Source organism: Culex quinquefasciatus, chromosome 2 (genome assembly GCF_015732765.1).
Source record: "Culex quinquefasciatus strain JHB chromosome 2, VPISU_Cqui_1.0_pri_paternal, whole genome shotgun sequence".
Classification (NCBI taxonomy): Eukaryota; Metazoa; Arthropoda; class Insecta; order Diptera; family Culicidae; genus Culex; species Culex quinquefasciatus.
Window position 1 is genome coordinate 111,254,577 of NC_051862.1, and position 26,575 is coordinate 111,281,151.

The 26,575-nt window shown below is 34.2% G+C and overlaps 1 protein-coding gene across 1 annotated transcript; it reads right to left on the reverse strand.

The window, feature by feature from the left end:
* Nucleotides 1-7,967: 7,967 nt before the first annotated feature.
* LOC119767583 lies at nucleotides 7,968-8,556 on the reverse strand. The gene is made up of 2 exons (XM_038256489.1): nucleotides 8,488-8,556; nucleotides 7,968-8,429 (listed from the first exon to the last, which is right to left on the reverse strand). The coding sequence occupies exons 1-2, from the start codon at nucleotides 8,521-8,523 to the stop codon at nucleotides 8,109-8,111; spliced, it is 357 nt and encodes a 118-aa protein (XP_038112417.1). The 5' UTR covers nucleotides 8,524-8,556; the 3' UTR covers nucleotides 7,968-8,108.
* Nucleotides 8,557-26,575: the final 18,019 nt, after the last annotated feature.

Below are 26,575 nucleotides of genomic sequence, written 5' to 3' on the forward strand. Positions count from 1 at the left end.
TTTAGTTGAGTTTAGTTGAATAAAGTTTTTTTTTTTATTAAATCGAATTTAATTCAGTTAAATTTTAGTTAAATCAAGTTAAATTTAATTCAACTAAGTTAAATTACGTTGAATTAATTGAAATTAAGTTAAATTGAGTCAACTAATGTCGGATTAAGATAAATTCAGTTAAAATTAAGTTAAGTTAGTTAAATTGAATTAAATTTGGTTAAATTTAGTAAAATAAAGTTGAATACAGTTTCATTTAGTTAAATTTAGATAAATTAAGTTAAATTTAGTTAAACATAGTTGTATCAAATAATTGAAGTTTAGTTAAATTTAGTTAAATTGAGTTAATTTTAGTTAAATTGAGTTAAATTGAGTTAAATTGAGTTAAATCGAGTTAAATTTAGTTAAATTGAATTAAATTTAGTTGAATTTAGATAAGTTTAATTGAGTTAAGATAATTTATGTTAAATTGAGCTAAATTTAGTTAAATTAAGTTAAATTTAGGTAAATTTAGTCAAATTTAGTTAAATTTGGTTAATTCTGGTTAAACTTGGTTAAATATAGTTTAGTTGAATTTAGTTATTTTTTGCTAAATTTGATGAAATGAAGTAAAATTTAGTAATCTTTAGTTGAACTGACTTATTTATTGGTATGTTTAGATATTCTCAGATTAATTTTAAAAAATTCAGTTAAATTTTGTAAAGTCAGGTAAATACTAAGTAAATTTAGTTTAATTCGATTAAATTTGGTTAAGTTTATTTAAAATAAGTCAAATTTAGTTGAATAAAGCTATATTGTATTAAATTGGGTTTAATTCAGTTAAATTTTATTTAAATCAAGTTAAATTTATTTCAACTAATGGCCTATCTACAATCACTTAGCTTAGAACATCTAAGTAAAGTAGTTACTTAGGAAAGTCTGCAACTTACGTTCGTCATCCACAATCAACTTAGAAAACTTGCTGGGCTGATATACGTTGCTATGCAGTTGTTTGTTTACCTTTGATATGGAAACGTCAACTTACCGTAGATTTTGAAATTTTCCAAACCAAACGTCAGTTTCTAATTTGATTACTTTTCCATTGTAGAAACTCAGATTCATTTCCATTGATTCAAATTCCTAAGCTAAGTGAAATTTTCTAAGCTAAGTGATTGTAGATAGGCCATAAGTCAAATTAAATTAAAGTTAAGATAGTTGAATTTGATTAAATTTGGGTCAATTTAGTTAAATAAAGTTGAATACAATTAAATTTAGTTGAATTTAGATCAATTAAGTTAAATTTAGTTGTAACAAATAATTGAAGTTTAGTAAAATTTAGTTTAATTGAGTTACATTAAGTTGAATTTAGATAAGTTGATTTGAATTAAGATAGTTTATGTTAAATTGAGCTAAATTTGGCTAAATTAAGTTAAATTTAGGTAAATTTAGTCAAATTTCGTTAAATTTGGTTAATTTTGTTAAAACTTGGTTAAATACAGCAAAGCTTAGTTGAATTCAGTTATTTTTTGCTAAATTTCGTGAAATTTAGTAAAATTTAGTTGAATTTACAAACTTTTTGTTAAGTTTAGATATTTTCAGATTAATTTTGTAAAATTCAGTTAAATTTTGTAAAATTAAGTTAAGACTAGGTAAATTTTGTTTAATATTATTAAATTTGGTTAAATTTATTTAAAATAAGTAAAGTTTAGTTAAGTTTAGTTGAATAATATTATTTTTTATAACATTGGGCTAATACAGTTGAATTTTAGTTAAACTAAGTGAACTAACGTCGAATTAATATAAATTCAGTTAATATTAATTTAAGTTAGTTAAATTTAAATAAATTTGGTTAAATTAAGTTGAATTTAGTTGTTTTAAATAATTGAAGTTTAGTTAAATAGAGTTAAATAAAGTTGAATTTAGATAAGTTTATTTGAATTAAGATAATTTATAATAAATTGAGCTAAATTTAGTTAAATTTGGTTATTTTTTGTTAAACTTTCGTTTCGTTTTCGTTTTCGTTTTACGGAGCAAGGTGGGGGACGCGGCCTCAAGTCAGTCCAAGTCCGGTTTCTTGTGGAAAAAAGGGTAGTGGCCGAACTAGTATTGCATACCAAATGAACACCACCGGAAGATATAGGGGATCGGGAGGGGGGAGGTGAAAGAAAATTAGTGTTGATGTGAGTAGTAAGAACTTGGATGATTTGAGCAGTTACCGTAATTTAAGTTTAACACTGAATAAAGAAAATCTGAATTTGTGATACAAAGTAAAAAGGCCCGGAATAAATTAAATTATTAGTTAATTAAATAAGAAAATGTAACTAATCGGAGATCTATACAAAAGAAACCTATGATGTATTCCAAATTTAAAGGAAATAAAAAATACTAGAGAAAAAAAGATGAAAACTAACTGCCGACCTGTCACGTCCGTCAATAGTCTTGTCGTACATTACAACTAGAAACAGATCTGCCAATGAAATGTTACACTTCGTTCAAATCAACTAATCATTTCAGTCCAATTATTCATCTACGGAAAACTATCTAACTTTAATCAACAACCTAAACTAAACTGTCGGAAAGTAAATTTAATCTCAAATCCCCGAATGTTTTATTATAACGCCAAATAAGGTAAAGGATCTTGTTTTTAAACCAGTCTTGCCGCTTCCAAAAACCAATAAACATAAATGAACAGTTCATAAGTTGAACACTAGTAATTAAGACGACTATTTCATGCCTTTTATTTCATTAGGGCATAGAGCTTTGCAAACAAGAGTGCATCTCTATCATACCTTTTGTAAACTGTTATTTGAGTGGGAGAGATACACTCCTGTTTACAAAACCCATGTGCCCTTTTGAAATGTTAGGCTCTATTTGATCGTCAAACCTCCAGTAGATCCTCGATTCGCAACAATGGTCGATACAACCATAATCCGAAAACCGTTAGTTCAACAGATTAACGAATTTTGTCCGATATCATCGCACTATTGATTGACCGAGACTCTATGGAAATTTTGACATATCAAAATGCTACGTAATAATATTTTTTTAAAATAAATTTCAAAATCTATTCTATCCTACAATGCCTAGAAGAGGCCTCTGTTTCTGTTGTGAGTAAGCGCTGGTTTCAGAGTTCATTTTCAATTTAAAAGGGTGGGAGACGACTAATTTGCTTCATGAACTCCTACTCGGCCTTGGGACCACCTCTTAAGACACTGATGGCTCCTAGCTAGGAATTAAACCTAGACACAGCGTCGAGGCCCGCTTCGCATGGCAAAAATGTTGGCTGGGGGGAAGTGATATTATCACGAAATTTTATTTTAAAGCCAACATTGCTAACGGCGTCGAGGTCCTTACTCATGCCCAAGTTTATTTGAATTAAGATAATTTATAATAAATTGAGCTAAATTTAGTTAAATTTGGTTATTTTTTGTTAAACTTGTTTAAATATATTAAAGTTTAGTTATTTTTTGTTAAGTTTAGATGATTTCAGATTAATTTTGTAAAATTTAGTTAAATTTTGTAAAATTAAGGAAAAACTGATACATTAGTTTAATTTCATCAAATTTTGTAAACTTCAGTTGAATTTAGTTACTTTTTGTTAAATTGAGTTAAATTCAGTTAAGTAGAATTTTGTTTATCTTAGCTAAATTAAATTAAATTTAGGTAATTAAGTATATGCGTTAAGGTAAGTTAAAAAACTTGGTTGAATTTAATTAAATATATTAAAAAAATAGTTTTATCTAGTTAAATTTAGAAAAATTTATCAAAATTTTGGAAATTTTAGTATAATTTAGAAAATTTGTAGTTGTAGTTGAATTTAGTATTTTTTTGTTATATTGAGTTAAATTTAGTTATTTTTTAGAATTTAGATAAATTCAGATAAATTAAGCTAAACTAAGCTAAATTATGGAAAGAGTGGAACTCTATAATAAAGAGTTAAAAATCAATTACGGTAAGTTTATATGAAATTAAGTGCAGTAAAATTAAGTAAAACCAAGTTTAATTTAGTGTATTTTAACTTAATAAAGTTTTAAGTAAAATCAGGTTAATTATAAATAAATTAAGTTAAATTAGATTAAATTTAGTTATATTTAGAAAACTATAAGCTGAATTTGGATATTTCCTGTTAAATTAAGTTGAATTTTGTAAAATTAAGTAAATTTTTATTACAGTTAGTTAAATTGTGTTAAATTCAGTTATATTAATTTTAAAGATGAATTGAGTTAAAATTAAATTTGTTATGTATAATAAAGTAAAATTTAGTTAAATTAAGTTAACTTAAGTTAAATTTAGCTAAATTAAGCAAAATTAAGTTAAATTAAGTTGAACTTTGTTAAATTAAGTTAAATTATATTAAACGAAGTTTAATTAAGTTCACTTAAGACAATTGTAGTTCAATTCGTTAAAATTTAGTTAAATTAATTTAAATTCAGTAAAATTTAGTAGAATTTTGTAAAATTTTGTTAATTTTGGTTACAGTTAGTTCAATTTGATTGAAATTAGTTACATTAGGTTCAATTAAGCTTGATTAAATTTAAACTAAGTTAATTAAAATATGTATTAAGTTAAAGCAAGCAAGAAAAAACAGGAGTTTATAGAAGATCCAGAGATATTTTTTTTAAATTCAGTTAAATGTTTAAAAAGAATTGGGCTTAATTTAATTAAATTTTGTTTGATTAAGAAAACTTTTGTTAAATTTAGTGGCAATTTGTTAACTCAGTTAAATACAGTTAATTTTTGTAATAATAAGTTAAATTTAGGTAAATTAGGTTAAATTTAGTTGATTTTTGTTCAATTGAGTAATTAGATTAATTTTGTAATTAGTAATTAGATAAATTTTGTAAAATTAAGTTAAATTAAGATAAACTTAGTTGAACTAAATTATATTAATTACATTTCATTACACTTAGTTGCATTTGTTTGTTTTATTAAAAAAATATATAGAAAAAAAAAGTTTTATAAAGTCAAATGGAGTTCAATTATGTTGAATTTAGATAAGTTAAATTGAATTAAGATAATTTATGTTATATTGAGCTAAATTTAGTTAAACTAAATTAAATTTAGTTAAACTAAGTTAAATTTAGTTAAATTTGGTTAATTTTGGTTAAACTTGGTTAAAAATAGTAAAGTTTAGTTGAATTCGTTTATTTTTTGTTAAATTTCGTGAAATGAAGTTAAATTTAGTAAACTTTAGTTGAATTTACTTATTTTTTGTTTAGTTTAGATATTTGCAGATTAATTTTGTAAAATTAAGTTAAATTTTGTAAAATCAGGTAAATTTAGTTTAATTTCATTCAATTTGGTTAAGTTTATTTAAAATAAGTCAAATTTAGTTGAGTTGCGTCAAATTACGTTGAATTAATTGAAATTAAGATAAATTGAGTAAACAAAAATCGAATTAAGATAAATTCAGTTAAAATTATGTTAAGTAGGCTGAATTTAATTAAATTTGGTTAAATTTAGTTATATAAAGTCGAATACAGTTACATTTAGTTAAATTTAGATAAATTATGGTAAATTTAGTTAAATTTAGTTAAATTGAGTTATATTAAGTTGAATTAAGATAAGTTGAATTGTGTTAAGATAATTTATGTTAAGAATAACAGGAGGTTATAGAAGATCCAAAGATATTTTATTTTTATTCAGTTAAATGTTTAAAAATAATGTAAAAGGTAGTTGAATTGGGCTTAATTTAGTTAAATTTTGTTTGATTTAGAAAACTATTGTTAAATTTAGTGATAATTTATTAACTCAGTTATATACAGTTTATTTTTGTATTATAAAGTTAAATTTAGGTAAATTCAGTTAAATTTAGTTGATTTTTGTTCAATTGAGTTATATTTAGATAAATTTTGTAAAATTTATTAAAATAAACTTAGTTGAATTAAATTATGTTAATTACATTCATTAAATTTAGTTACATTTGATTGATTTATTACAAAATATATAGAAAAAAATGTGTTATTTTGTAAAATTTATTTAAGTTTCTTTATATTTAGTAAAACATATTTAAAATAAGATAAATTAAATTAAGTTAATCAAATTATGTTAAGTAAAGAAAAGAAATAGTGAAAGTTAGATAAATTTATAAAAAAAAAATGTTTTATTTAGTTGAATTTATCAAAGTTTAATAAAATTTAGTTATGTTTATTAAAATTCAAGTAAATTTATTGAAATAAAATTAAGTGAATAAATTTTGATTAAAAATAGTTGAATAAAGGTTAAATTTTGTTAAATTAATAAAAAAAATCGTTTTATTAAGCTGAATTTAGTAAAATTTAATAAACTTTATTAAAATGTAGTTAGCTTTAGTTAAATCAAGTAGAATTTAGGAAATTTTTGTCATGTTGAGTAAAATTTTATAAAATGTTGTTAAAGTAAGCTAAACTAAGATAAATTACGTAAACTATGTTAAATTTGGTTAAATTTAGTTATATTTAGAGAAAAATAGATGAATGTAGTTATTTTCTGTTAAATTTTTTAACATTTGATTAATTTTTGTTACAGTTAAATTATGTTAAATTTAGTTATATTAATTTATTTTATGTTGAATTCAGTTAAAATAAATTTAATTAAGTTAAATTGAGTTTAATTAACTTAAATCAAGTTAAATTTAGTAAAATGAAGTTCATTAAGTTAATTTAAGTTAAATAAGGTTGACTTCGGTAAAACTTAGTTAAATTAGGTTAAATTCAGTTGAATTTAAAAAAAATCAGATAAATTTTGTAATATTCAGTTAAATTTTTTAAAATTTAGTAACGTTTTGTAAAATTTAGTTAAATTCGGTTAAATTTAGTTAAACATTTTAGGTGAATTCAGCTATTTTTTGTTAAATTGAGGTAAATTCAGTTAAATTTTGTAAAAGGTACATTTAGCATTTTTTTTTTAAATTGAGTTAAGTTTTTATTAAATTTAGTTAAATTAAGTTAAATAAAACTATTTTAAATCATTTTAAATTAAGATGAATTAAGATAAATTAAGTAAAATTAAATAAAGCTTGATAAATTTAATAAAATTAGTTAAATTTAATTCAATTTAGTCAAATAACGGTAAATTATGTTAAATTTATTGAAACTTAGATAATATTGGCTAAATCTGGCTAGTTAAGTTGAATTTAGTTAAATTTTTAAAAAAAATAATTAAATTTAGTTGAATTAGAATAAATTTAGTCAAATTTAAAAATAGTTAAATATAATTAATACTATAGTTAAATATAATTAATACTTAATTTAGCTATATTAGTTAAATTTATTAAAACTTATGTAATTTTGGTTAAATTTAGTTAAATTTAGGTTAAGTTAGTAAATTTGGTTATGCGTGCAATAGATAGATAAAAAAATAAATTGTTTTCAATAAGTCCAAATAAGTAAACATTAGTAAAAATTAGCTTAAATTTGATTTTAATTAGTTTAATGAATTAACATTAGCTACCGTCATCAGGGGTGACATTGGGTCTGGGGTGAGATTGGGTTATACAAAAAATCAGAATGTCGCCCCTGATGACGGTACATATAGTTGAAATTTGTAAAATTTAGTTTAAAGAATTTGTAAAATTTAGTTCAACTATAGTTGACAATAAGTAATATTAGGTAAATTTTGTCAAAATGAGATGAAACTTGATAAAATTTCTGAGAACTTTGAATAGTAAAATATAAACTACTTTCCTGCCTAGAAGAGGAACAAAAAGCGTGCGAGAAGTCAATTCTCTCTCGGAAAAACCAAAAAAGGAACAAATGCGTAGCACTTAAGCAAATCGACGCTGGTCAGTTGAGGTTCCAGCTGACGGAATCCTTGCCGATGCGACCTCGGCCGGCCCCGATGGCGTGACGTCGTTTGGGTTGCGAGAGTTGCATCATCTGCTGCAGCGAGTTGAACAACTCGGTCACGGTTGATCCGCAGGCGTAGCACCGACAGACTGCGTTGGATGTTGGGACAGACGGACTGGACAAACTGCTAAACGGCCGGGTTGGCGGCAGACGGTTTGACGGCCTGCCCGTACAGCTTCTTGCGCTGTTCTTGAAGCTTTTTGCGCAGCGAAAGTTCTGCATGATGCTCTGGGTGTCGAACTGCAGCGCTTGCGGGGCCGGTCCGGTTGTTGGTTATTGGTTAGTAGGTGCTGCTGGGCCAGTACCGTGCTGGACTCATAGCCAAACCGTGACGTGGCCTTGTTGATGCGGATCAAAGGTTCCCGACGAGTGGAATCCACAGTTGCCGAACGCTTCAGATTGATGACGTTGGTTTTGCTGCTGGGGGAACCGACTGTTGCCGAAGGCGTCGCTGTTCGACGGGAAGGTCTGGCAAAATTTCGTTCCGCTCGACTTATTGTACTGCGGAACCACTTGCTGAAGCCCGATCTGGATTGGGCGACACTGTTGCCGGTGCCGATTTCGGTTGTTCACGTTGACCCCGTTCCGCTGCCATCCAGCGGCCATCCACTCCTGCTCCTCCTCGATGACCGTGTCCTGAAGGCGGTAGTGATGATGGAATACGTGAGAATAATAAGCAATGTTAAAAACTTACCTTTAATCTGCCGACCAACACCACACCTGCACACATTTTTTCCTGACCAACTGAAAAGTTCAAACGAAAAAGTTTGACAGTTCGCGCGTTATGAAAAATGAGAGAGTGTGCGTTTCGGCCTGCACGAATTTTATTGGTGTGCGTGTGCAACTCAAAAATCAACATTCTCGTGGATTGAGTCTTTGATAGGGGGTCTGAACTGGCCCTGGCGAAGCCCGCTAATCGCCCGCTCCCCCCCCAAAAGTTAGAGTGGGTTTCTAGCTTTCTTTGAAATTACCCCAAAATCCAAGCTGGAAACCCCGATACTACCGAAAGTAAATCTTTTCTTTGTACAATTTATCATGAAATAAAAGCAAAATATTGCCCGGATACAAATTTGAGCATTAAACAATGCAAAACATAGATTATTTATTTTATAAGCTGTTTATTACCCAATAGGATCCAAAAATTATTTTTTCAATCCAAAAGATATTTTTTATGATGATAATATGTTATTAAAACATAAACACTATAAAAAGTTTTGACGAAATTCATGAAAATTATTCTATAGCATTCATTACAAAACTCAGTAGGCAGTGCACATCGTGTGAAAGGTAATTAAATTAAGAAATTTTGGAGAAAGGCACTATTTATTTCAGAAAATTGGGCATATCTCTGCTTATATTGAACCAATACTGATACTTTTTTATGGAACTTGTTCAGAAAACTGTTTTCTACAATGTGATTGATTCTAAAATGTTTTAAAATGTAATGGTGTTATGTGGCAGAGGACTGGTACTGGTAAATTTGGTTCGATTTTTGTTTGTTCTAAAAAATACACCGTGAATAGAAATAGGCTGAGAAAGGGTATAATTCCCCTACCTGCATCTTTAAATCAAGCGTTCGTGCTGTCTTAGTCGAACAATGCTAGAAATAGACAAATCCAGCGAAAGCTCAACGCTGCTTTTTGATGGTGAGAGATTTGACAGCTCCCATACTAAATGTCTCGATTTTCATACTTTTTGTTAATTTTCTTCTAAAATAAAACACTTAACATATGAAAACTATATATTTTTGGTGCCCAAAATTCCTGCTGAATCGAATGGTGTACTTATCTCAATTGCAAATTTTTCGAACAGTTTTTATTTTAATAATATTCTAGACACATTTTGTGCACCTAATCAATCAATACTTTTATCATAAATAATCATTTTATTGCTTAAAAATTGAATTTTCCTGAGCTCCCTTATTCAAATACATGGAAGCTGTCATTTCTAACACCATTGGCCACCTAGCGGCCATTTCAAACTGGATACGTCTATACCCCTACCGTGGAAAATTAGGTAACAACAATGGTATTTCTTATGCCAACGTCGTTCGTTCGGGTTCATCCACGAATTTTAAATCCTCTACCAATGGAATCATGTCTACGTTTTAACCATTTTCATTTTAAGCAACTTTTTTAGATTGTTTTTACTATCAATTTATTTAAACATTTTTCTTCATGCTCATGCTCATGCTCATGCTCAATTTATTTAAACATTTTTCTTAATTTACAGGAGAAAACCATCGGCAGATGATTTAGCAGTGAAACCTGTAACTCAATTTCCGCTATGCCTCGATGAAGATGTAAGTATTATTTAGTTTATTCTTTGTCCTCTGTCTTTACCAATTCCCTAACTGGCTCAATCAGCCATGCGCCATCACAGAGCCGTGCGTATATTTTTCTTGGTCTTGATGGTTGATGATGATTTCAGGGGGGACTTGTTAGAAGAGTTTTCTTGGATTGAATGCCTTCCTGTGAAATTTACAGATTTAGATCTAGATTTTTTTTTTAAAAAAAAAACCTTATATTTATACACTAGGGCGAGGGGCGCGACAATAGTAAGAATTTAATAAATTAAATTAATTTACTGCCGGAATTAATTAATTAACGAGAAATTAATTTTGTTTACGATCAAAACATCGCCACCTCTTTTTACACCACATTGGTTCGATTGACCGTTTGACAACGCGCGTGTTTGTTTTTGTTGTGTTGGGTGGAACTGTCGCAAAATAAAATATAAGCAGGAGAACGATCAGGTGTTGCAGGAGATCAGAAAAAGTAGCTGTTACAGGAGATGCTGCAGGCCAGAGGATCGATCGGGGAAGAAAAGACCTTCGTCGTCGATGGCCGAGATGGTTTAGCTTTTAGCTTCAACTCCAACGTCCCGATCGGATCCGGCCTAAGTCGATCAATCACCCCGACCGGACAACTGTTTGCTCGCGACAACAACATTACACCTTCATCCCCTCTTCTTACGCGGCCGGGACTATATCGACATCTGCCGCCGTTTCCAGGAGCAGCGCCGGTCCAATCGGCAGCGGAATGACCACTTCTTCCTCCCATCAGTCGCTGCGGTCATCGCCCAGTAACTAGGAGTCCAAGACCAACAACAACCTTCACGCGAACGAAGCGGAGGAGTACTCGCTGTTTAACGATTCCTAGGGCAGCAACCTAGGGGGGTGACACTTCGGTTTCGTCGGGTCTGGCACCTCGAGCTCGGAGCCAGCACCGAGCTGGAACTTTGCTGGAACTTTGTTTGAAACTTTGATTGAAATTTAGCATTTTTGTTTCCAATCAGTTTAGCGTGCAACGCAAAACAGTTGTCACTGTCAATCAACAAAAACAAAAGACACGTTTTTTTCGTGCGATTTTTCGCACACGGTTTTTTTCTGGTTGTTACGGTAATTTTGCATTTCTGTTCATAAAAAAGAATGTTTAAAATACTTGATTTTTATCCAGCAGCAATAAAAGTTGTTTGGCACCGCCCAATCAATCGTTTTCGAAGCGGCCAACAACAGTGTCGGTGGTGGCTTCAAGTAGTCGAACCGTCTGATCTCTCCGGCTACGCGAAGAATTGCCGCTCGCAAAAGAACGCCCTGTCCTATCTGCTAGAACCGCCGGTGACGGGCTGGTTCGCTAGGGTGACCCTAGCTGATCGCATCGACGAGCGACTCCAGGACTACTTCCAACTGTTTGCCGATGCTGATGATATCGGCAACTAGATGCTGGATGTACTGCGTCTCGTGTCTTCCGAAGACGTTGGCCGTGACGAGCAAATCGTGCAGATTTTGCTGAAGATGCACAAACATGTTGCCGATGAGCTGAAGAACTACGCCGAAACAATCGAACTGCTTCACACGCAAGCCAAGAACCTAACCCTGATCGAACCGGAACAGCAAAAGGTCCAGTATTTAACGTCTCGCCGCCATTGATGCCCGCTACAAGAAGCTCATGGAACTGACCAAACTGCGAAAGCAGCGTCTGCACGATGCGCTCAGCTTGTACTGGCTCATTTCCGAGAGCGACGGCGTCAAGCAATGGATCAGCGAAAAGGAATTCATGCTCAAGACCATGGACCATGGACCAAGGACATCGAGGGTCGATGAACGCCAACGCGTCGCGTGTTGCCGTTGTCAACCAACTTGCTCGCCGGCTGATGAATTCTAACACCCGAACTCGGAGGAAATCACAAAGCAGAACCAGGCTTATTCGAAGCGGCGCGAGCAGGCTGAGGGCAAATGCGATGACCTCAAATCTGACCACTGCCTACATTAAATGCCGCGAGACAATCTCTTGGATCGAGGACAAGAAGCGAATCCTCCCCGAAACAGACACCTCCTGATGGAACTTACAGGCGTCACGACCCTTCAGCGTCGTCTGAGCGGAACGGAGTGCGATCTTGCCGCCAGCCAGGCCAAGCTGGTTCTGGAGCGAGGTCGATGCCATCAAGGGTGAACGCTACGAGAGCAGCAAATATTGCGAAATTGACCACTCAATGACGGACCTGATGACCGTCATGGCCAATTCCATATTTTACTGTGGTAAGTCGGGCGTGGAAAAGTGTTTCGGAAGTCAATATGTATTAAATTATCTGCTGTTTTCTTAGGTTTTCCAGCTGAACCGGAAAGAGATCTCCTGCTACCGGTTCGATATTCTTGTCGGAATCCGATAGACATCAAACGGCCTCAAGACGCATTTTAAAACTCCGCTGCTACAGCCGGCTGTCACTCGACATCTTCGCAATTGTTTGGTTCCAGCTCAAGATGGTATTGGTTGGTATGAGTTTCGACCCCTGAATCACAACCAACGTCGATTCTGTAGTGCGTCAAATCCAGGAGCCTACGAGCTGTAAGAAACGCTGATTAAACACTTGTCCGAATAAAGCGGGTTGGGGTTATTGGGGTTTGTTTTGTTGTTCTTCATTTAATAAGATGACAAATGGGACAAATGGTACGTCATTTCCGGAATCCTTCCATATTGCACATCCGTAGTTGCTGATGTTGCAGATCTTGGTCATCAAGGCTTCGCTGGTGTCCTGCAGGACACGGTTGATGAGTTGACTACCGCCGTAGTTCACATCGAGAGCATCCTGAACTCACGCTTTCACAGATCATCCGGACGACCTGGGTGTCCTAACTCCTGGTCACTTCCTAATCGGGGAACCCATGTTCTCGATTCCGGAACCCGATTACCCCAGCGCCCCGCTCAACCGAATCACTCGTCTGCAGGGAACGCGTCGGTCCGTTCAGGATTTCTGGAAGGTTTGGTCCAGGGATAACATCAGCCAACTCTACAAGCGGTCCAAGTGGAGAACCGCAACCAAGAACGTGCAAGAGGGAGCCCTGGTGTTGCTCAAGTCCACAGACCTTTCACCGTTTCCTTGGAATCTTGGAAGAATCACCAAAACGTTTCCTGGCGCAGATGGGCCGTTACGGTGGTTGGCAGCACCGAGCAGCCTCTCCTGCGGATGCGGTTGATTGTAATGGCGCAAGGCAGCTTGTGATGCGGAAATCTGATCATGCATCACAACCTTCTGTAGCCGTGACAAGGCCTTAGCTACGCAGTACACGGGGTTGTTGTGTTTGATGCCATCAGGTCCGTAAATATCCCCCACAAGAAATACAACTGCTGTTGGCACGAAACCGGGCTGGGACATTCCGCCACTGCCCATCATGGGACCAATGTCTTCCCGGAGAGCTGACTGGTGGTAGGGCGGGAAGGGACCGTAATTCCAAAGGGTTTGTTTCAGCTGATGCACACAGACAGACATGGCTGGCCACACGCCTTCAGGAGCTGAGCCATCAGGGGACGATTTGTTTGAGGTCTGAAAGGCAAGGTGTAAAAAATAACATTTCCAAATTTCCGCCAAAAATCGACGTAAAATTTCTTTAAATACGGTTATTTCGACGGCCGAATCCATCAAAATCACTTTAATGAAGAAGAACAGTCAACCACGAGACTGACGTTTCTAAACGTCAAATGTTACACACTCAACAAACGTACTCATATTTTGCAAAATAGTTGGCTCGGAGCTCAAAAGTTCTGGCACCGAGCCAGACCCGCGCGGAAAACTTGAAGTGGCACACTCTTGGCAGCAACCAGTGGACGAGCTCGAGTGGTGGTGTTGGAGGCGGCGGAAGTGGCGCCCAGAGTTATTACGGAGGCCTCTATGTCACAATTAGTCACGGTGTGATTGGTGGAGGGCACCACGGAGGGCCGCACCACCACTAGCAAGCGACGGAAGTCGGAGGAGGTGGGAGTCTTGGACACGGTCCCGGCGGATCACATGGTGTTGCCGGAGCGTTTATGCTCGAGAACGAACCGCTACATGTAGGATGAGTGGTAGGATAGTTGTTAGGTAGAGTTTCACGAGTTAAACGCTTCTTTTTTTGTTTCTCCTCCAGGTGGATGCCTAGAAGGCACCAGGTTACCGTGGGAATGCCATATCATCGCCGGTCCGCTTCAAAGCATAGAGCAACTAGACGACACCACCTTCCGGAAGTTCGCATCTTAGTCTGCAGCAGCATCAGTAGCAACAACCACAGTGTCAACTGATTGGAGGACCTCGAACGAGAAGCATTGGCCATATGCAGCCACATATGCAACAACAACACCAGCAGCAATATCAGTCCGGGCCGTACCTGTCGCCAAATGAGCAGAAGGTCATCATACCTCCACAGAAGTCGGGTCCACCGTCAAGCAGGCTAGCCGTACAACACCTCGTGCCCGCTCAATCCGTGACGTCTTTTGGCTCCGTGACGACCACCACCACCGGTACGACCTTGAGCCCGGCGGTGCAGCAATATTTGTTAGACAGTTAAAAAGCAAATTTGATTTATTTATTTAAATGGTTTCCATCATAAATTAATCAAATAAATAAATGAATTAAAAACAATAAACAACTGCCAAGGGCCCAGGCAACTTAAATTAAATTGAGCATGCTTGTCGGGGCTGCTTTTGTCGCGGTAGGTACTTGAAACGCGAACAGAATGGAATCACCGTCGGGGTTTTGAGTCGAAACAATTCCATTCAACGTGATTTTCGCAGGTGAATCCAACTTCGTCTCGACTGGTCTTGGCGGCACTCGTTCCGAGGTTCTGGATCAGTCGTGAAGCGCACACGTGGCACAATCGAACGAAGGTGCCAAAGCGTCCCTGGTTGATCTGAAATAAACAGTAATTTTCTGACTTAAAACACTCACGGCAAACTGCGGGTTGAAGAAGTGAGGGCAACAGCGTTCCGGACGCACCGGAGAAAACTTTCCCCGCCGAAACTCGATGCTCAATTTGTCGTAAGTTTGGTCTCTATCTTAGTTGACAGGGTTGTCGGCTTCTTGGTCTTGCGCGTGTTCCGTGGAGATGGCCTCCGCCGCGGACGGGCCGGACTCTGGTTCGGAGGAGGTAGTAACTGCGGTGGCCATTCATAGTACAATGGCCCGTTTGTGGACTTGAACCGAAGACGCTTCCAGCGGGTCGAATATTTTGCGTAATCGATGCTCTTTGGGTGCAAGGGGCAGGAAACTCCAAGTATAATTAGTCAATTTAAGTATACTTACGTTATTTTAATATACTTGTTAATATACTAACGAAATTCGAATCATGAGACCACCTTAACGTTACGCTTCTTGGCTTTGACAGTTCAATTCGTTCGTTTGCTTGCCTGTTTTTATGTTTACGTTGAGCACGAGGCTGAGCATTAAAATTTTCAAGAGGTGGCAGTTTTTTTTAGTTTGATCATAGATTTAAAGCTGAAAATTGAATAAAAACGACATGGTTCACATAATAGAACCACCATTCGATCACCCAGCTGTATAGCCAGACAGCATATCCCCTTTTTCAAATACCGAAAAGGGCAATTCCTCGGTCTGTGACAATTTTATCTATAGGTACTAAATCGCCGCAGCTTTTTGCCTCGCGGGTTCCGGATCAAGAGCCCAGTTAATTGAGAATTTATTCTAGAATGTTTCCTAAAACCTTGAAGAATTTTGGCACAACCCGCCGGTTCTGTCGTTTTTTCTATTTGGCAGATACCTCATCCGACTCGTCCAAATACGATCAAAAACTTGATCCCAAACCTCCCTGCTCCAAAAAACGGTCGCGTAAAGATCCTTTATCTTTTTTACAAATACTTTGTCCCAAAAGTAAGGTCCCCCCCTTCAGTAACCCACGACGGATTCCTCATTATAATGTACTCTAAGCTCTCCTATCGGCAGCACCGAACTGGCCTGCCGGTCTGTTGAGTGATCAATCGCTTCATGCATAATTTCTTGCAACTGGCGCAATCTTCTCCACCAAAATCATTCCCGCAACGAGTCCGCACAGTCCCCGTATCCGCGCATAATCTGCGATAATATCATTGAAAAATATCACACAGTAAAAAATTGTGTAAATTTGGAAGCTGTAATTTTGGAAGGTTGAATATTACCTCTTTTATGATGTAATTTTACCTCAATTTAGACTGAAAAAGTGGCATTACACCAGAAAAGTGGTAAAATTACACATTTCCAGAGGTAAAATTACACCTATTTTCTGACATTAGCAGTTCTCTACGGAATCGGTTTTTTTTTCTTTAATTTTATTTTTTGTATTTTTTAATCCGGCTGAAACTTTTTTGGTGCCTTCGGTATGCCCAAAGAAGCCATTTTGCATCATTAGTTTGTCCATATAATTTTCCATACAAATTTGGCAGCTGTCCATACAAAAATGATATGTAAAAATTCAAAAATCTGTATCTTTTGAAGGAATTTTTTGATCGATTTGGTGTCTTCGGCAAAGTTGTAGGTATGGATATGGACTACACGGAAAAAAATGATACACGGTAAAAATTTTTTTGGTGATTTTTAATTTAACTTTTTGTCACTAAAATTTGATTTGCAAAAAACACTACTTTTATTTTTTTTTATTTTTAGATATGTTTTAGAGGACATACAATTAAAAACCCTAAATAGGGAGACTGGTCTAAGCTTGCTAAATCGATCTGGCAACGTATGATTTGAGCTTGGCAACACTGATAAGTTTTGCTGGGCGTGAAGGCAAATGCTCGTTTGGATACGTCAAACTCGCGTCTGTTTGGGTACGTCAAATTCATTTCGTCCAGTCTCCCTATTTAGGATCTCTACATAAAATGCCAACTTTTCTGAAATTTCCAGAATGGGCAAAAAATCTTTGACCGAGTTATGATTTTTTGAATCAATACAGATTTTTTCAAAAAATCGAAATATTGGTCGCAAAAATTTTTGAACTTCATTTTTCAAAATCGAATTTGCAATCAAAAAGTACTTTAGTGAATTTTTGATAAAGTGCACCGTTTGTAAGTTATAACCATTTTTAGGTAACTTTTTTGAAAATAGTCTCAGTTTTTTTTTTAAATTAGTGCCCATGTTTGCCCACCTTTGAAAAAAATATTTTTGAAAAGCTGAGAAAATTCTCTATGATTTGCTTTATTGAACTTTGTTGATACGACCCATAGTTGCTGAGATATTGCCATGCAAAGGCTAAAAAACAGGAAAATTGATGTTTTCTAAGTCTCACCCAAACAACCCGCCATTTTCTAATGTCGATAGCAACTAATGGTCCGATTTACAATGTTAAAACATGAAACACTCGTAAAATTTTCGATCTCTTTGAAAAAATATTTTCAAAAATTTAAAATCAAGACTAACATTTCAAACGGGCCAAACATTCAATTTTACGCCCATTTGAAGTGTTGGTCTTGATTTTAAATTTTCGAAAATATTTTTTTCGAAAAGATCTGAAAATTTCACGAATATTTCATGTTTTAACATTGTAAATCGGACCATTAGTTGCTGAGATATCGACATTAGAAAATGGCGGGCTGTTTGGGTGAGACTTCGAAAACATCAATTTTCCTGTTTTTTAGCCTTTGCATGGCAATATCTCAGCAACTATGGGTCAGTGTCTTGCGAACCTTCGAGGTGAACGGACACTAGAGCTGCGGTATTTTTTTACTACCTAAGCTCAGAGTTATTTCAAAAAAATTCACAGTCTTTTTAAAGACTACCTGAGTTATTTTCCTAAATTCTAAACAGTCTTTTCAAGACTAACCCCACCTGAAATTTTGTTGTATTTTACAAACGAAGCCATCTTTTTAAGAGAACTTTGCTTGCAAAATGCGTCAAAACAAAGGTAAACGCAAATCTTCTGAAGATTTGGTCGTTACGTCGGTGAAGCGTTTGAACGCTAAACCGGCTAACGGAAACAGAAAAAGAAAACAGCCTCATCCGAGGTCTGATTCTGATTCTGAAAGTGAGGTCAATCCTCCAATTCCTTTGGCAAACAGTTTCGGTGTTTTATCCGAAACTGTTGACAAGGATCCTTCTCCTCGTACTGAGCCTTCTGCCGTCGAGAAACGAGTAAAGGCTCCGCCAATTGTAGTGACTTCCGTCTCCGATTTGGCCAGCTTTCGAACGCAACTGAAGAATTGCAAGGAAACTTGCAATTTGAAGGTTTCGTTCCAGCTTGGTCGAAGAGGAGAATGTCGCTTGTTGACGGAATCTTTACAAGATCACCAAACTTTTGTTGGTTATTTGAAAAACCACAAACACAATTTCTACACGTATGAGACCAAGAATGCTCGTCCATTCAAGGCGGTCCTGAAAGGTCTCTCCAACGACTTGTCGGTGGATGAGATCAAAAACGAACTTAAGGTGTTGCTTGGCTTTGTCCCATCCCAAGTAATACCAATGAAGAAAAAATCAAACGGGAATATTTCTCGCTTTGGTTTGACTTCACAATTTTATCTAATTCATTTCAACAGAAATGAAATCAACAATTTGAAACTTTTGGACAAAGTACAGTTTTTGTTCCATGTGCGGGTAAAGTGGGAGCATTTTAAGAAACATGGCGGTAATGGCCAGAATCTGACCCAGTGCCGGCGTTGTCAGGCATTCGGTCACGGTACTGATCATTGCGCCATGGTTCCAAAATGCATGGTTTGCGGGGATTCTTCTCACGACAAGGACAATTGTCCCGTGAAAGAAATCACCCAATTTAAATGTGCAAATTGTGGTGGAAATCACAAATCAAATTTCTGGGATTGCCCCATCAGAAAAAAGGTTTTGGATTCTCGTGCTAAGCATCAGCCGAAATCCAAACCGAAATTTTCTCAAAGTCAGGTTGTACCTGCATCTTTAAATCAAACGTTCGTGCTGTCTCACTCGAACAATACCCCTACCGTGGAAAAGTTAGGTAACAGCAATGGCATTTCTTATGCCAACGTCGTTTCGGGTTCGGGTTCATCCACGAATTTTAAATCCTCTACCAATTTTCAAATTGGGCAGGTACCTCAAATTTCATTTGAAAATTTTTCTGCTGGCAACGCTTTGGGATCTTCTGATCTCGGCGATGTTACGTTTGAAAAATGACTTTTTGCAAAACTCACTGTTTGGTTTGATTCAAACAATGAGTAATGCTACATCCATGATGGAAGCAATCCAGATTGGATTAAAATTTGCGAATGATGTTGTTCTTACCCTGAAGTTTAATCATGGATCTAAGTAATTCCATCAATATTATGAATTTTAATGCTCGCTCTTTAAAAGCGAAAGAAAATGAATTTTTCAACTTTTTACGAGTTCATAACGTGCATGTTGCTGTTATACAGCAATTCCCCACGAAAACAGCATGATTCGAAAAAAAAGTTCTCCGATCGGGCTCAAAATTTTTCTGGGGGATCCTTGGCCGAAATAATTAGACCCGTATTTTTTTGTTTGGCCATTAGGGTGACCTACGCCGTGTTAGGGTGGTCCGAAAAATGGCAATTTTCGTCGATTTTCGCAAAACCACTTTTTCAAAAATCATATCTCGCGCCATTTCATCCGATTTTAGCTGTCCTAGACGCAAAGAAAGGTGATTAGTTGGGCTATTTGGGAAAAATAGTAATAAGTTTCAAAATCTAGCTTAACATTAGAAAGGTTGAATGAAAACTTAAAATGCTGTTTTGAAGGTCTCGGGACCAAAGAGCCTATGTCTGAAAATATTTTATCGGATTCCTCGAAAATTTCACATAACATATCAAAAATGGTGAAGTTATGTTTTCGATACTCTGAGATACGATTTTTTGAAAATAAAAACTGTGTTTTTCGACGCGCCACGCGCAAAAATTGGAAAATGACGAAAACTGGGAAAAATCGGCTTTTTTTCACTAAAACTGCGATAACTTTAAAATTTCAGCGATGACCTATAGATGTTATGGTACCAAAAGTTGCGTCTTTTAATTACAAAAAATTTAGTACCCTAACATGTATAGGTCATCGCTGAAATTTTAAAGTTATCGCAGTTTTAGTGAAAAAAGTCGATTTTTTCCCGTTTTCGTCATTTTCCAATTTTTGCGCGTGGCGCGTCGAAAAACACAGTTTTTATTTTCAAAAAATCGTATCTCAGAGTATCGAAAACATAACTTCACCATTTTTGATATGTTATGTGTCCGAGGAATCCGATAAAAATATTTTCAGACATAGGCTCTTTGGTCCCGAGACCTTCAAAACAGCATTTTAAGTTTTCATATGACCTTTTCAAATGTTAAGCTAGATTTTCGAAACTTTTTACTATTTTTCCCAAACAGCCAAACTAATCATCTTTCTTTTGCGTCTAGGACAGCTAAAATCGGATGAAATGGCGCGGAGATATGATTTTTTGAAAAAAAGTAGTTTTTGCGAAAATCGATGAAAATTGCCATTTTTCGGACCACCCTAACACGGCGTAGGTCACCGTAATGGCCAAACAAAAAAATACGGGTCTAATTATTTTGGCCAAGGATCCCCCAAAAAAAATTTGAGCCCGATCGGAGAACTTTTTTTTCGAATCATGCTGTTTTCGTGGGGAATTGCTGTATAACCGAAACATTTTTAAAAACTGGCACTTATTTGAAAAGTGATCCAGATTATAAAGTTATAACCAATAACAGAATGAATCGAAATGGCGGTGGAGTTGCAATAGTTATCCACCGTAGTATGACTTATAGCACTTTACGTGACTTTAAGTTAAAAGTTATTGAAAGTTTGGGCATTGAACTTGAAACTTCTTTTGGGAAAATTATGATTGCAGCTGCATATTTACCATTCCAATACACTGGGGAAAATAAAAATTATTTCAAAGGGGATTTGAATAAACTTACTCGGCATAGATCTCGATTTTTGATCATCGGTGATTTTAATGCCAAACACCAATCTTGGAATAATTCAAAAGTAAATTCCAATGGTAAAATTCTATTCAGAGATTGCACTTCTGGTCTTTATTCGGTTTTACACCCGAATGGGCCAACTTGCTTTTCTTCTGTTAGAAATCCATCAACAATTGATTTGGTTTTGACAAATCAAAGTCAGTATTGTGGTCCTTTAGTGACTCATGCTGATTTTGATTCTGATCACCTTCCAGTAACTTTTTCACTTTCTCATGAAGCAGTTACCAGACCCAATAGTTCTGTGTTTAATTACCACAAAGCTAATTGGGACAGGTATCAGCATCATATTGAGAACAATTTAAATCATGATTTTGTTTTAGAAACCAAAGCTGATATTGATTCAGCCTTGGAATCTTTAACTAATGCAATTTTGGATGCTAGGAATATTGCTATTCCTAAAGTCCAAGTCAAATTTGATTCTCCCATTATTGATGACGATCTTCAGCTTCTGATTCGTCTGAAAAATGTTCGCCGAAGACAGTATCAACTTTCTCGTGATCCTGCACTGAAGCGAATTCAAAAAGATTTGCAAAAGGTTATTGACCACAGATTCACTCTCCTGCGAAATGAAAAGTTCGCAAGAGATGTCGAACAAATTAAACCTTATTCCAAACCTTTTTGGAAACTTTCAAAGGTTCTTAAGAAACCTCAGAAACCAATCCCTTCTTTAAAAGTTGGTGATAATATTCTATTAACTAATGGAGAGAAATTGGAGAGAAAGTTCAAAAACTTGCTCAGCAGTTTGAGAGTGCTCATAATGTCAACTTAAATGTTCTGAGTCCTATTGAAAATCAAATTTCAATAGAATTTCAGAATATTGTTGAACAACAGTTTTCATCAGATGATGTTTTAATACGGATCTGAATGAAATAAAATCTATTATCAAAAAGTTTAAAAATATGAAAGCCCCTGGTGAGGATGGCATTTTTTACATTTTAATTAAAAAATTACCTGAAGCAACTTTAAGTAGCTTGGTCAAAATTTGCAACAAATGTTTTGATTTGGCATATTTTCCCAGTAGTTGGAAAAATGCCAAAGTAGTTCCGATTTTAAAACCGGATAAAAATCCTGCTGAAGCCTCAAGCTATCGGCCCATTAGTTTGCTTTCATCTATTAGTAAATTATTCGAAAGAATAATTCTTAATAGAATGATGACGCACATTAATGAAAATTCAATTTTCGCTGATGAGCAGTTTGGATTTCGCCTTGGGCATTCAACTACTCATCAGTTGTTGAGAGTTTCAAATTTAATTCGAAGCAACAAATCTGAGGGCTATTCTACTGGCGCTGCTCTTCTAGACATAGAAAAAGCATTTGACAGTGTTTGGCATAAAGGTTTGATTGCGAAATTGAAAAGGTTTAATTTTCCGATTTATATCGTGAAAATTATTCAAAATTATTTGACGGATCGTACTCTGCAGGTATTGTGTGGTATGCATATTTTGGATGCAAGTGGTCTGGCTAGTCTTCCTATCTAGGGTCTCTAGGTTACACGCTACAGCGTGCTTTTCGGCATAATGATTATACCGACAATTCTCCACGACAGAATGACAGCTACGACGAGCGCGTCATTCAGCTTCTGTCAGTGTCCCGAGCAAGAAGCTCGGTTCTAGGGAGTCGCCGTTCTGGGCGATTCTCTCGCTGGGATGTAGGATTCCACATTGGCGATCCTGCCGGATATTATTTCTGGGCAAAATTACCCGAACCTGGATCATACATTTCAGCGAGAGAATCGCTCAGACGGCCTGAAAAAGTCAACATTCTGATTGGTAAGTTTGATCTCCGAAAAGGCAAACTAATTTTATTTTGTTTGCATCGTGCTTGGTGGGGCAGTGCAATCCCTGATTGAAAAGTCCGTCAGACGTCTGTCGTTTGTCGTCCGTGCAATTGTACGACGTCGCTCGACAATGTCGTGCGACTTTCGCGCGAATGTCATACGTTTTTGCACCAAAATGTCGTATTTGTCGTGCGATCGATGATCGAAATTGTACGACATTGTCGAACGACATTCGACCGACGTCGCACGGTTTTGTTATTTAGAATGTCGTGCTATTGTCGTGTGCTGTCATTTCGGATTTTTAGGTTATGTTGCAGTTGAAAAAAACTGTTGTTTTGTTTTTATTGTTTTTTTTATTTCAACTGTCAAAATTTCAAAAAAATATTTACTTGTTCACTTAATTTCACTTGTGGATCGCCGATTCTTCTCCAACTTTGCTTGCTTCGCGATTTGCCTTGACCGCAGCTTCCGGCTTGGATGTTGGAGGCGGCCGTGGCAGCATCTTGGCCGTGTTGGACTTTTGCTCCTTGACGCGCTGATCAAAACCCGGATGCGACACCTTGGCGACGATCTTGAACCTCCGACGGATTGATGTTTACCGGAGTACGAGAGGCTGCTTCCTTGGGTTCTACGGAAGCCACGCGGGACCACACGGGGACGCATGGTTTCCGGCAGGATCAGATCAGAATATGTTTGTTGCCTGAAAAAATATAACATCAATCAACAATTGGCAAGAATTTTCTAAATTAAATTCAGAATTCAATAATAATAATAATAAAATTTCAAAACAATACAATTTCAAATATGTAATATTCAAATATTTTGTAACTATAAAAGAAAAACTAAATTTATTTATTCTCGCTTACTTTTACAAAATGTCCTATGTACATAGAAAACCCATGGCGCATTGGTTTTTTTTAAAAAGAATTCTAATTGAAGACATCTTAAAAATTTAAATTTAAAAACGTATAAAACTCAAATTACTGCAAATAATAAAAAAATCCGACAATATTATTATTATTTAAAAATTGTACCAAATTTGAGAATTCTAAAAATATTTAATGATCAAACGTTTACAAATTTTAGCATCATCATCTCATCATCAAATTCTAAAATTCTAAAATTCTAAAATTCTAAAATTCTAAAATTCTAAAATTCTAAAATTCTAAAATTCTAAAATTCTAAAATTCTAAAATTCTAAAATTCTAAAATTCTAAAATTCTAAAATTCTAAAATTCTAAAATTCTAAAATTCTAAAATTCTAAAATTTTAAAATTCTAAAATTCTAAAATTCTAAAATTCTAAAATTCTAAAATTCTAAAATTCTAAAATTCTAAAATTCTAAAATTCTAAAATTCTAAAATTCTAAAAATTCTAAAATTCTAAAATTCTAAAATTCTAAAATTCTAAAATTCTAAAATTCTAAAATTCTAAAATTCTAAAATTCTAAAATTCTAAAATTCTAAAATTCTAAAATTCTAAAATTCTAAAATTTAAAATTCTAAAATTCTAAAATTCTAAAATTCTAAAATTTAAAATTCTAAAATTCTAAAATTCTAAAATTCTAAAATTCTAAAATTCTAAAATTCTAAAATTCTAAAATTCTAAAATTCTAAAATTCTAAAATTCTAAAATTCTAAAATTCTAAAATTCTAAAATTCTAAAATTCTAAAATTCTAAAATTTAAAATTCTAAAATTCTAAAATTCTAAAATTCTAAAATTCTAAAATTCTAAAATTCTAAAATTCTAAAATTCTAAAATTCTAAAATTCTAAAATTCTAAAATTCTAAAATTCTAAAATTCTAAAATTCTAAAATTCTAAAATTCTAAAATTCTAAATTTAAAATTCTAAAATTCTAAAATTCTAAAATTCTAAAATTCTAAAATTCTAAAATTCTAAAATTCTAAAATTCTAAAATTCTAAAATTCTAAAATTCTAAAATTCTAAAATTCTAAAATTCTAAAATTCTAAAATTCTAAATTTCTAAAATTCTAAAATTCTAAAATTCCAAAATTCTAAAATTCTAAAATTCTAAAATTCTAAAATTCTAAGATTCTAAAATTCAAATTTTCTGAATATTAAAATTGGAGAGTAACTCAATACCAAAATCATTTACTTCAATTCGTGATATTTTTAACTCCTATTTTTCATTAGACCAAAAAAAATTTCAAAAGTTAATAGATTTTAAATTATTCCAATTTTAAAATTTAAGAATTTTTAGATTTCTTAAAAGAATTTTTAAAAGTTTAAAATATTTAAAAGAAATAAAAACTTTAACATTTTTAAAATTTAAAAAATATATTTTGTAAAAATTTTGTATTTTTTTTTTTGAATTTTTTTAATTTTTAGAATTTTTTTTTCAAAAATTTAAGATGTGCAAAAAAAAGAGATTTTTTTAATTTTTAGAATTTTAAGAAACTTACTAATTTTTAAAATGCGTAGAATTTATAACAAATAGAATTTTTGATAATTTTTATTTAAAAATATAAATTATTTGAATTTTAGCATTTTTAGAATTTACAATTTTGGAATTTTAGAACATATAATTTTTAGAATTTTAGAATTCAAAATTTCAACTCGTGCGACTAACGTTTTGGGAATTTATGAACTTTATAATGTTAGATTTTTAGTATTTATGAATTGAAAAATTTTGTATTTAAGAATAAGGGAATTTTAATATTTAAATTATTGTCAATTTTGAAATTTTCATATTTTAGAGTTTATTTTTTTTTAATATTTGAAGACTTTGAGAATTTTAAATTAATGAATTGTATAATTTAAGAATATTAACAATTTGCACAATATCAAGAAATTAAATGAATTTAGAATTTTCAATTTCTTGCATTCTTAAGTTCTGGAATGCTAGAATTTTAAATTAAGAATGAAAAACTTTATAATTTAATTTTACAATTATCAAATCAAATCAGCGTTGAAGTTTTTTTTAAGCATTATTGAATTAAAAAGTTAAGAATTTGTGATGTTCATCTAATTTTTAATTTCGATCGTCCAATCGCACTCCCAGCACACCTCCTCCATCGTTTCTAAAACATGACTCACCAGTTCCATTAGATATGGAGGCAACCTCCCGCGGAAAGTAAAACACCAAACACTAACGGCTTCCTCGATCGCAAACTGGTTCCTTCCGGAATGGCTCGCCGAGTAATCCATATTTCCCGTCCTCCTCTTCCTCCCATACCGCCACGAAGACCGCAATCTGGAATACAAGACAATTTGATTCGGTTGTCGCCCACTCCAGCCGGAACTTTCCGGCAGAAAAAGTAATTCAATCTAGAACACAACTTACCTTTAAACTGGCCAAAATCCTCCCAAAGCCTAAAACCAACAACAATTTGTTCGACTCGGTTGCAATCAAGTCCGAACAAGTTCAACTGAAGAGAACTGTCAAACTGTTTGCGTCGACGATAATCGACGTCGAATTGAAGGTAAATCGATGGAAAAAACAACGTCGGGCATGTCGAGTGTTTGTCGTACGTTTGTCGTCCTTTCGACCAATCGATATCGAAACGGTAAAATCAAAACCGTGCGACAACTCGTACGACGTGCGACATTTTTCAAACAGGGATGATGTGCTCCACGGGGAATCGAGGCAGTCTGAGGCAGTGTTCCGTTCTGTCCACCCCCAACTTTCGTGTGCATTCTGCCGGGGCTGGCTCGGTTCCGGTAGGTGTTCCTCACTGTTTTGAGCTCGGGCGGATTGCGGCCAGACTGGATCGTGAGGGTCGCACCCGTGGCGGATTGCTGACTGGGGGAAGGTGCGGGTTGTTGCGCCGGAGTGTCCAAGTG

Excerpts from the sequence above, each read along its gene's own strand:
- LOC119767583 (XM_038256489.1), bottom strand. The coding sequence starts at position 8,523 with ATGTGTGCAGGTGTGGTGTTGGTCGGCAGATTAAAG. Across the intron at positions 8,430-8,487 it reads TGTTGGTCGGCAGATTAAAG|GACACGGTCATCGAGGAGGA; the intron begins GTAAGTTTTTAA and ends TACCGCCTTCAG.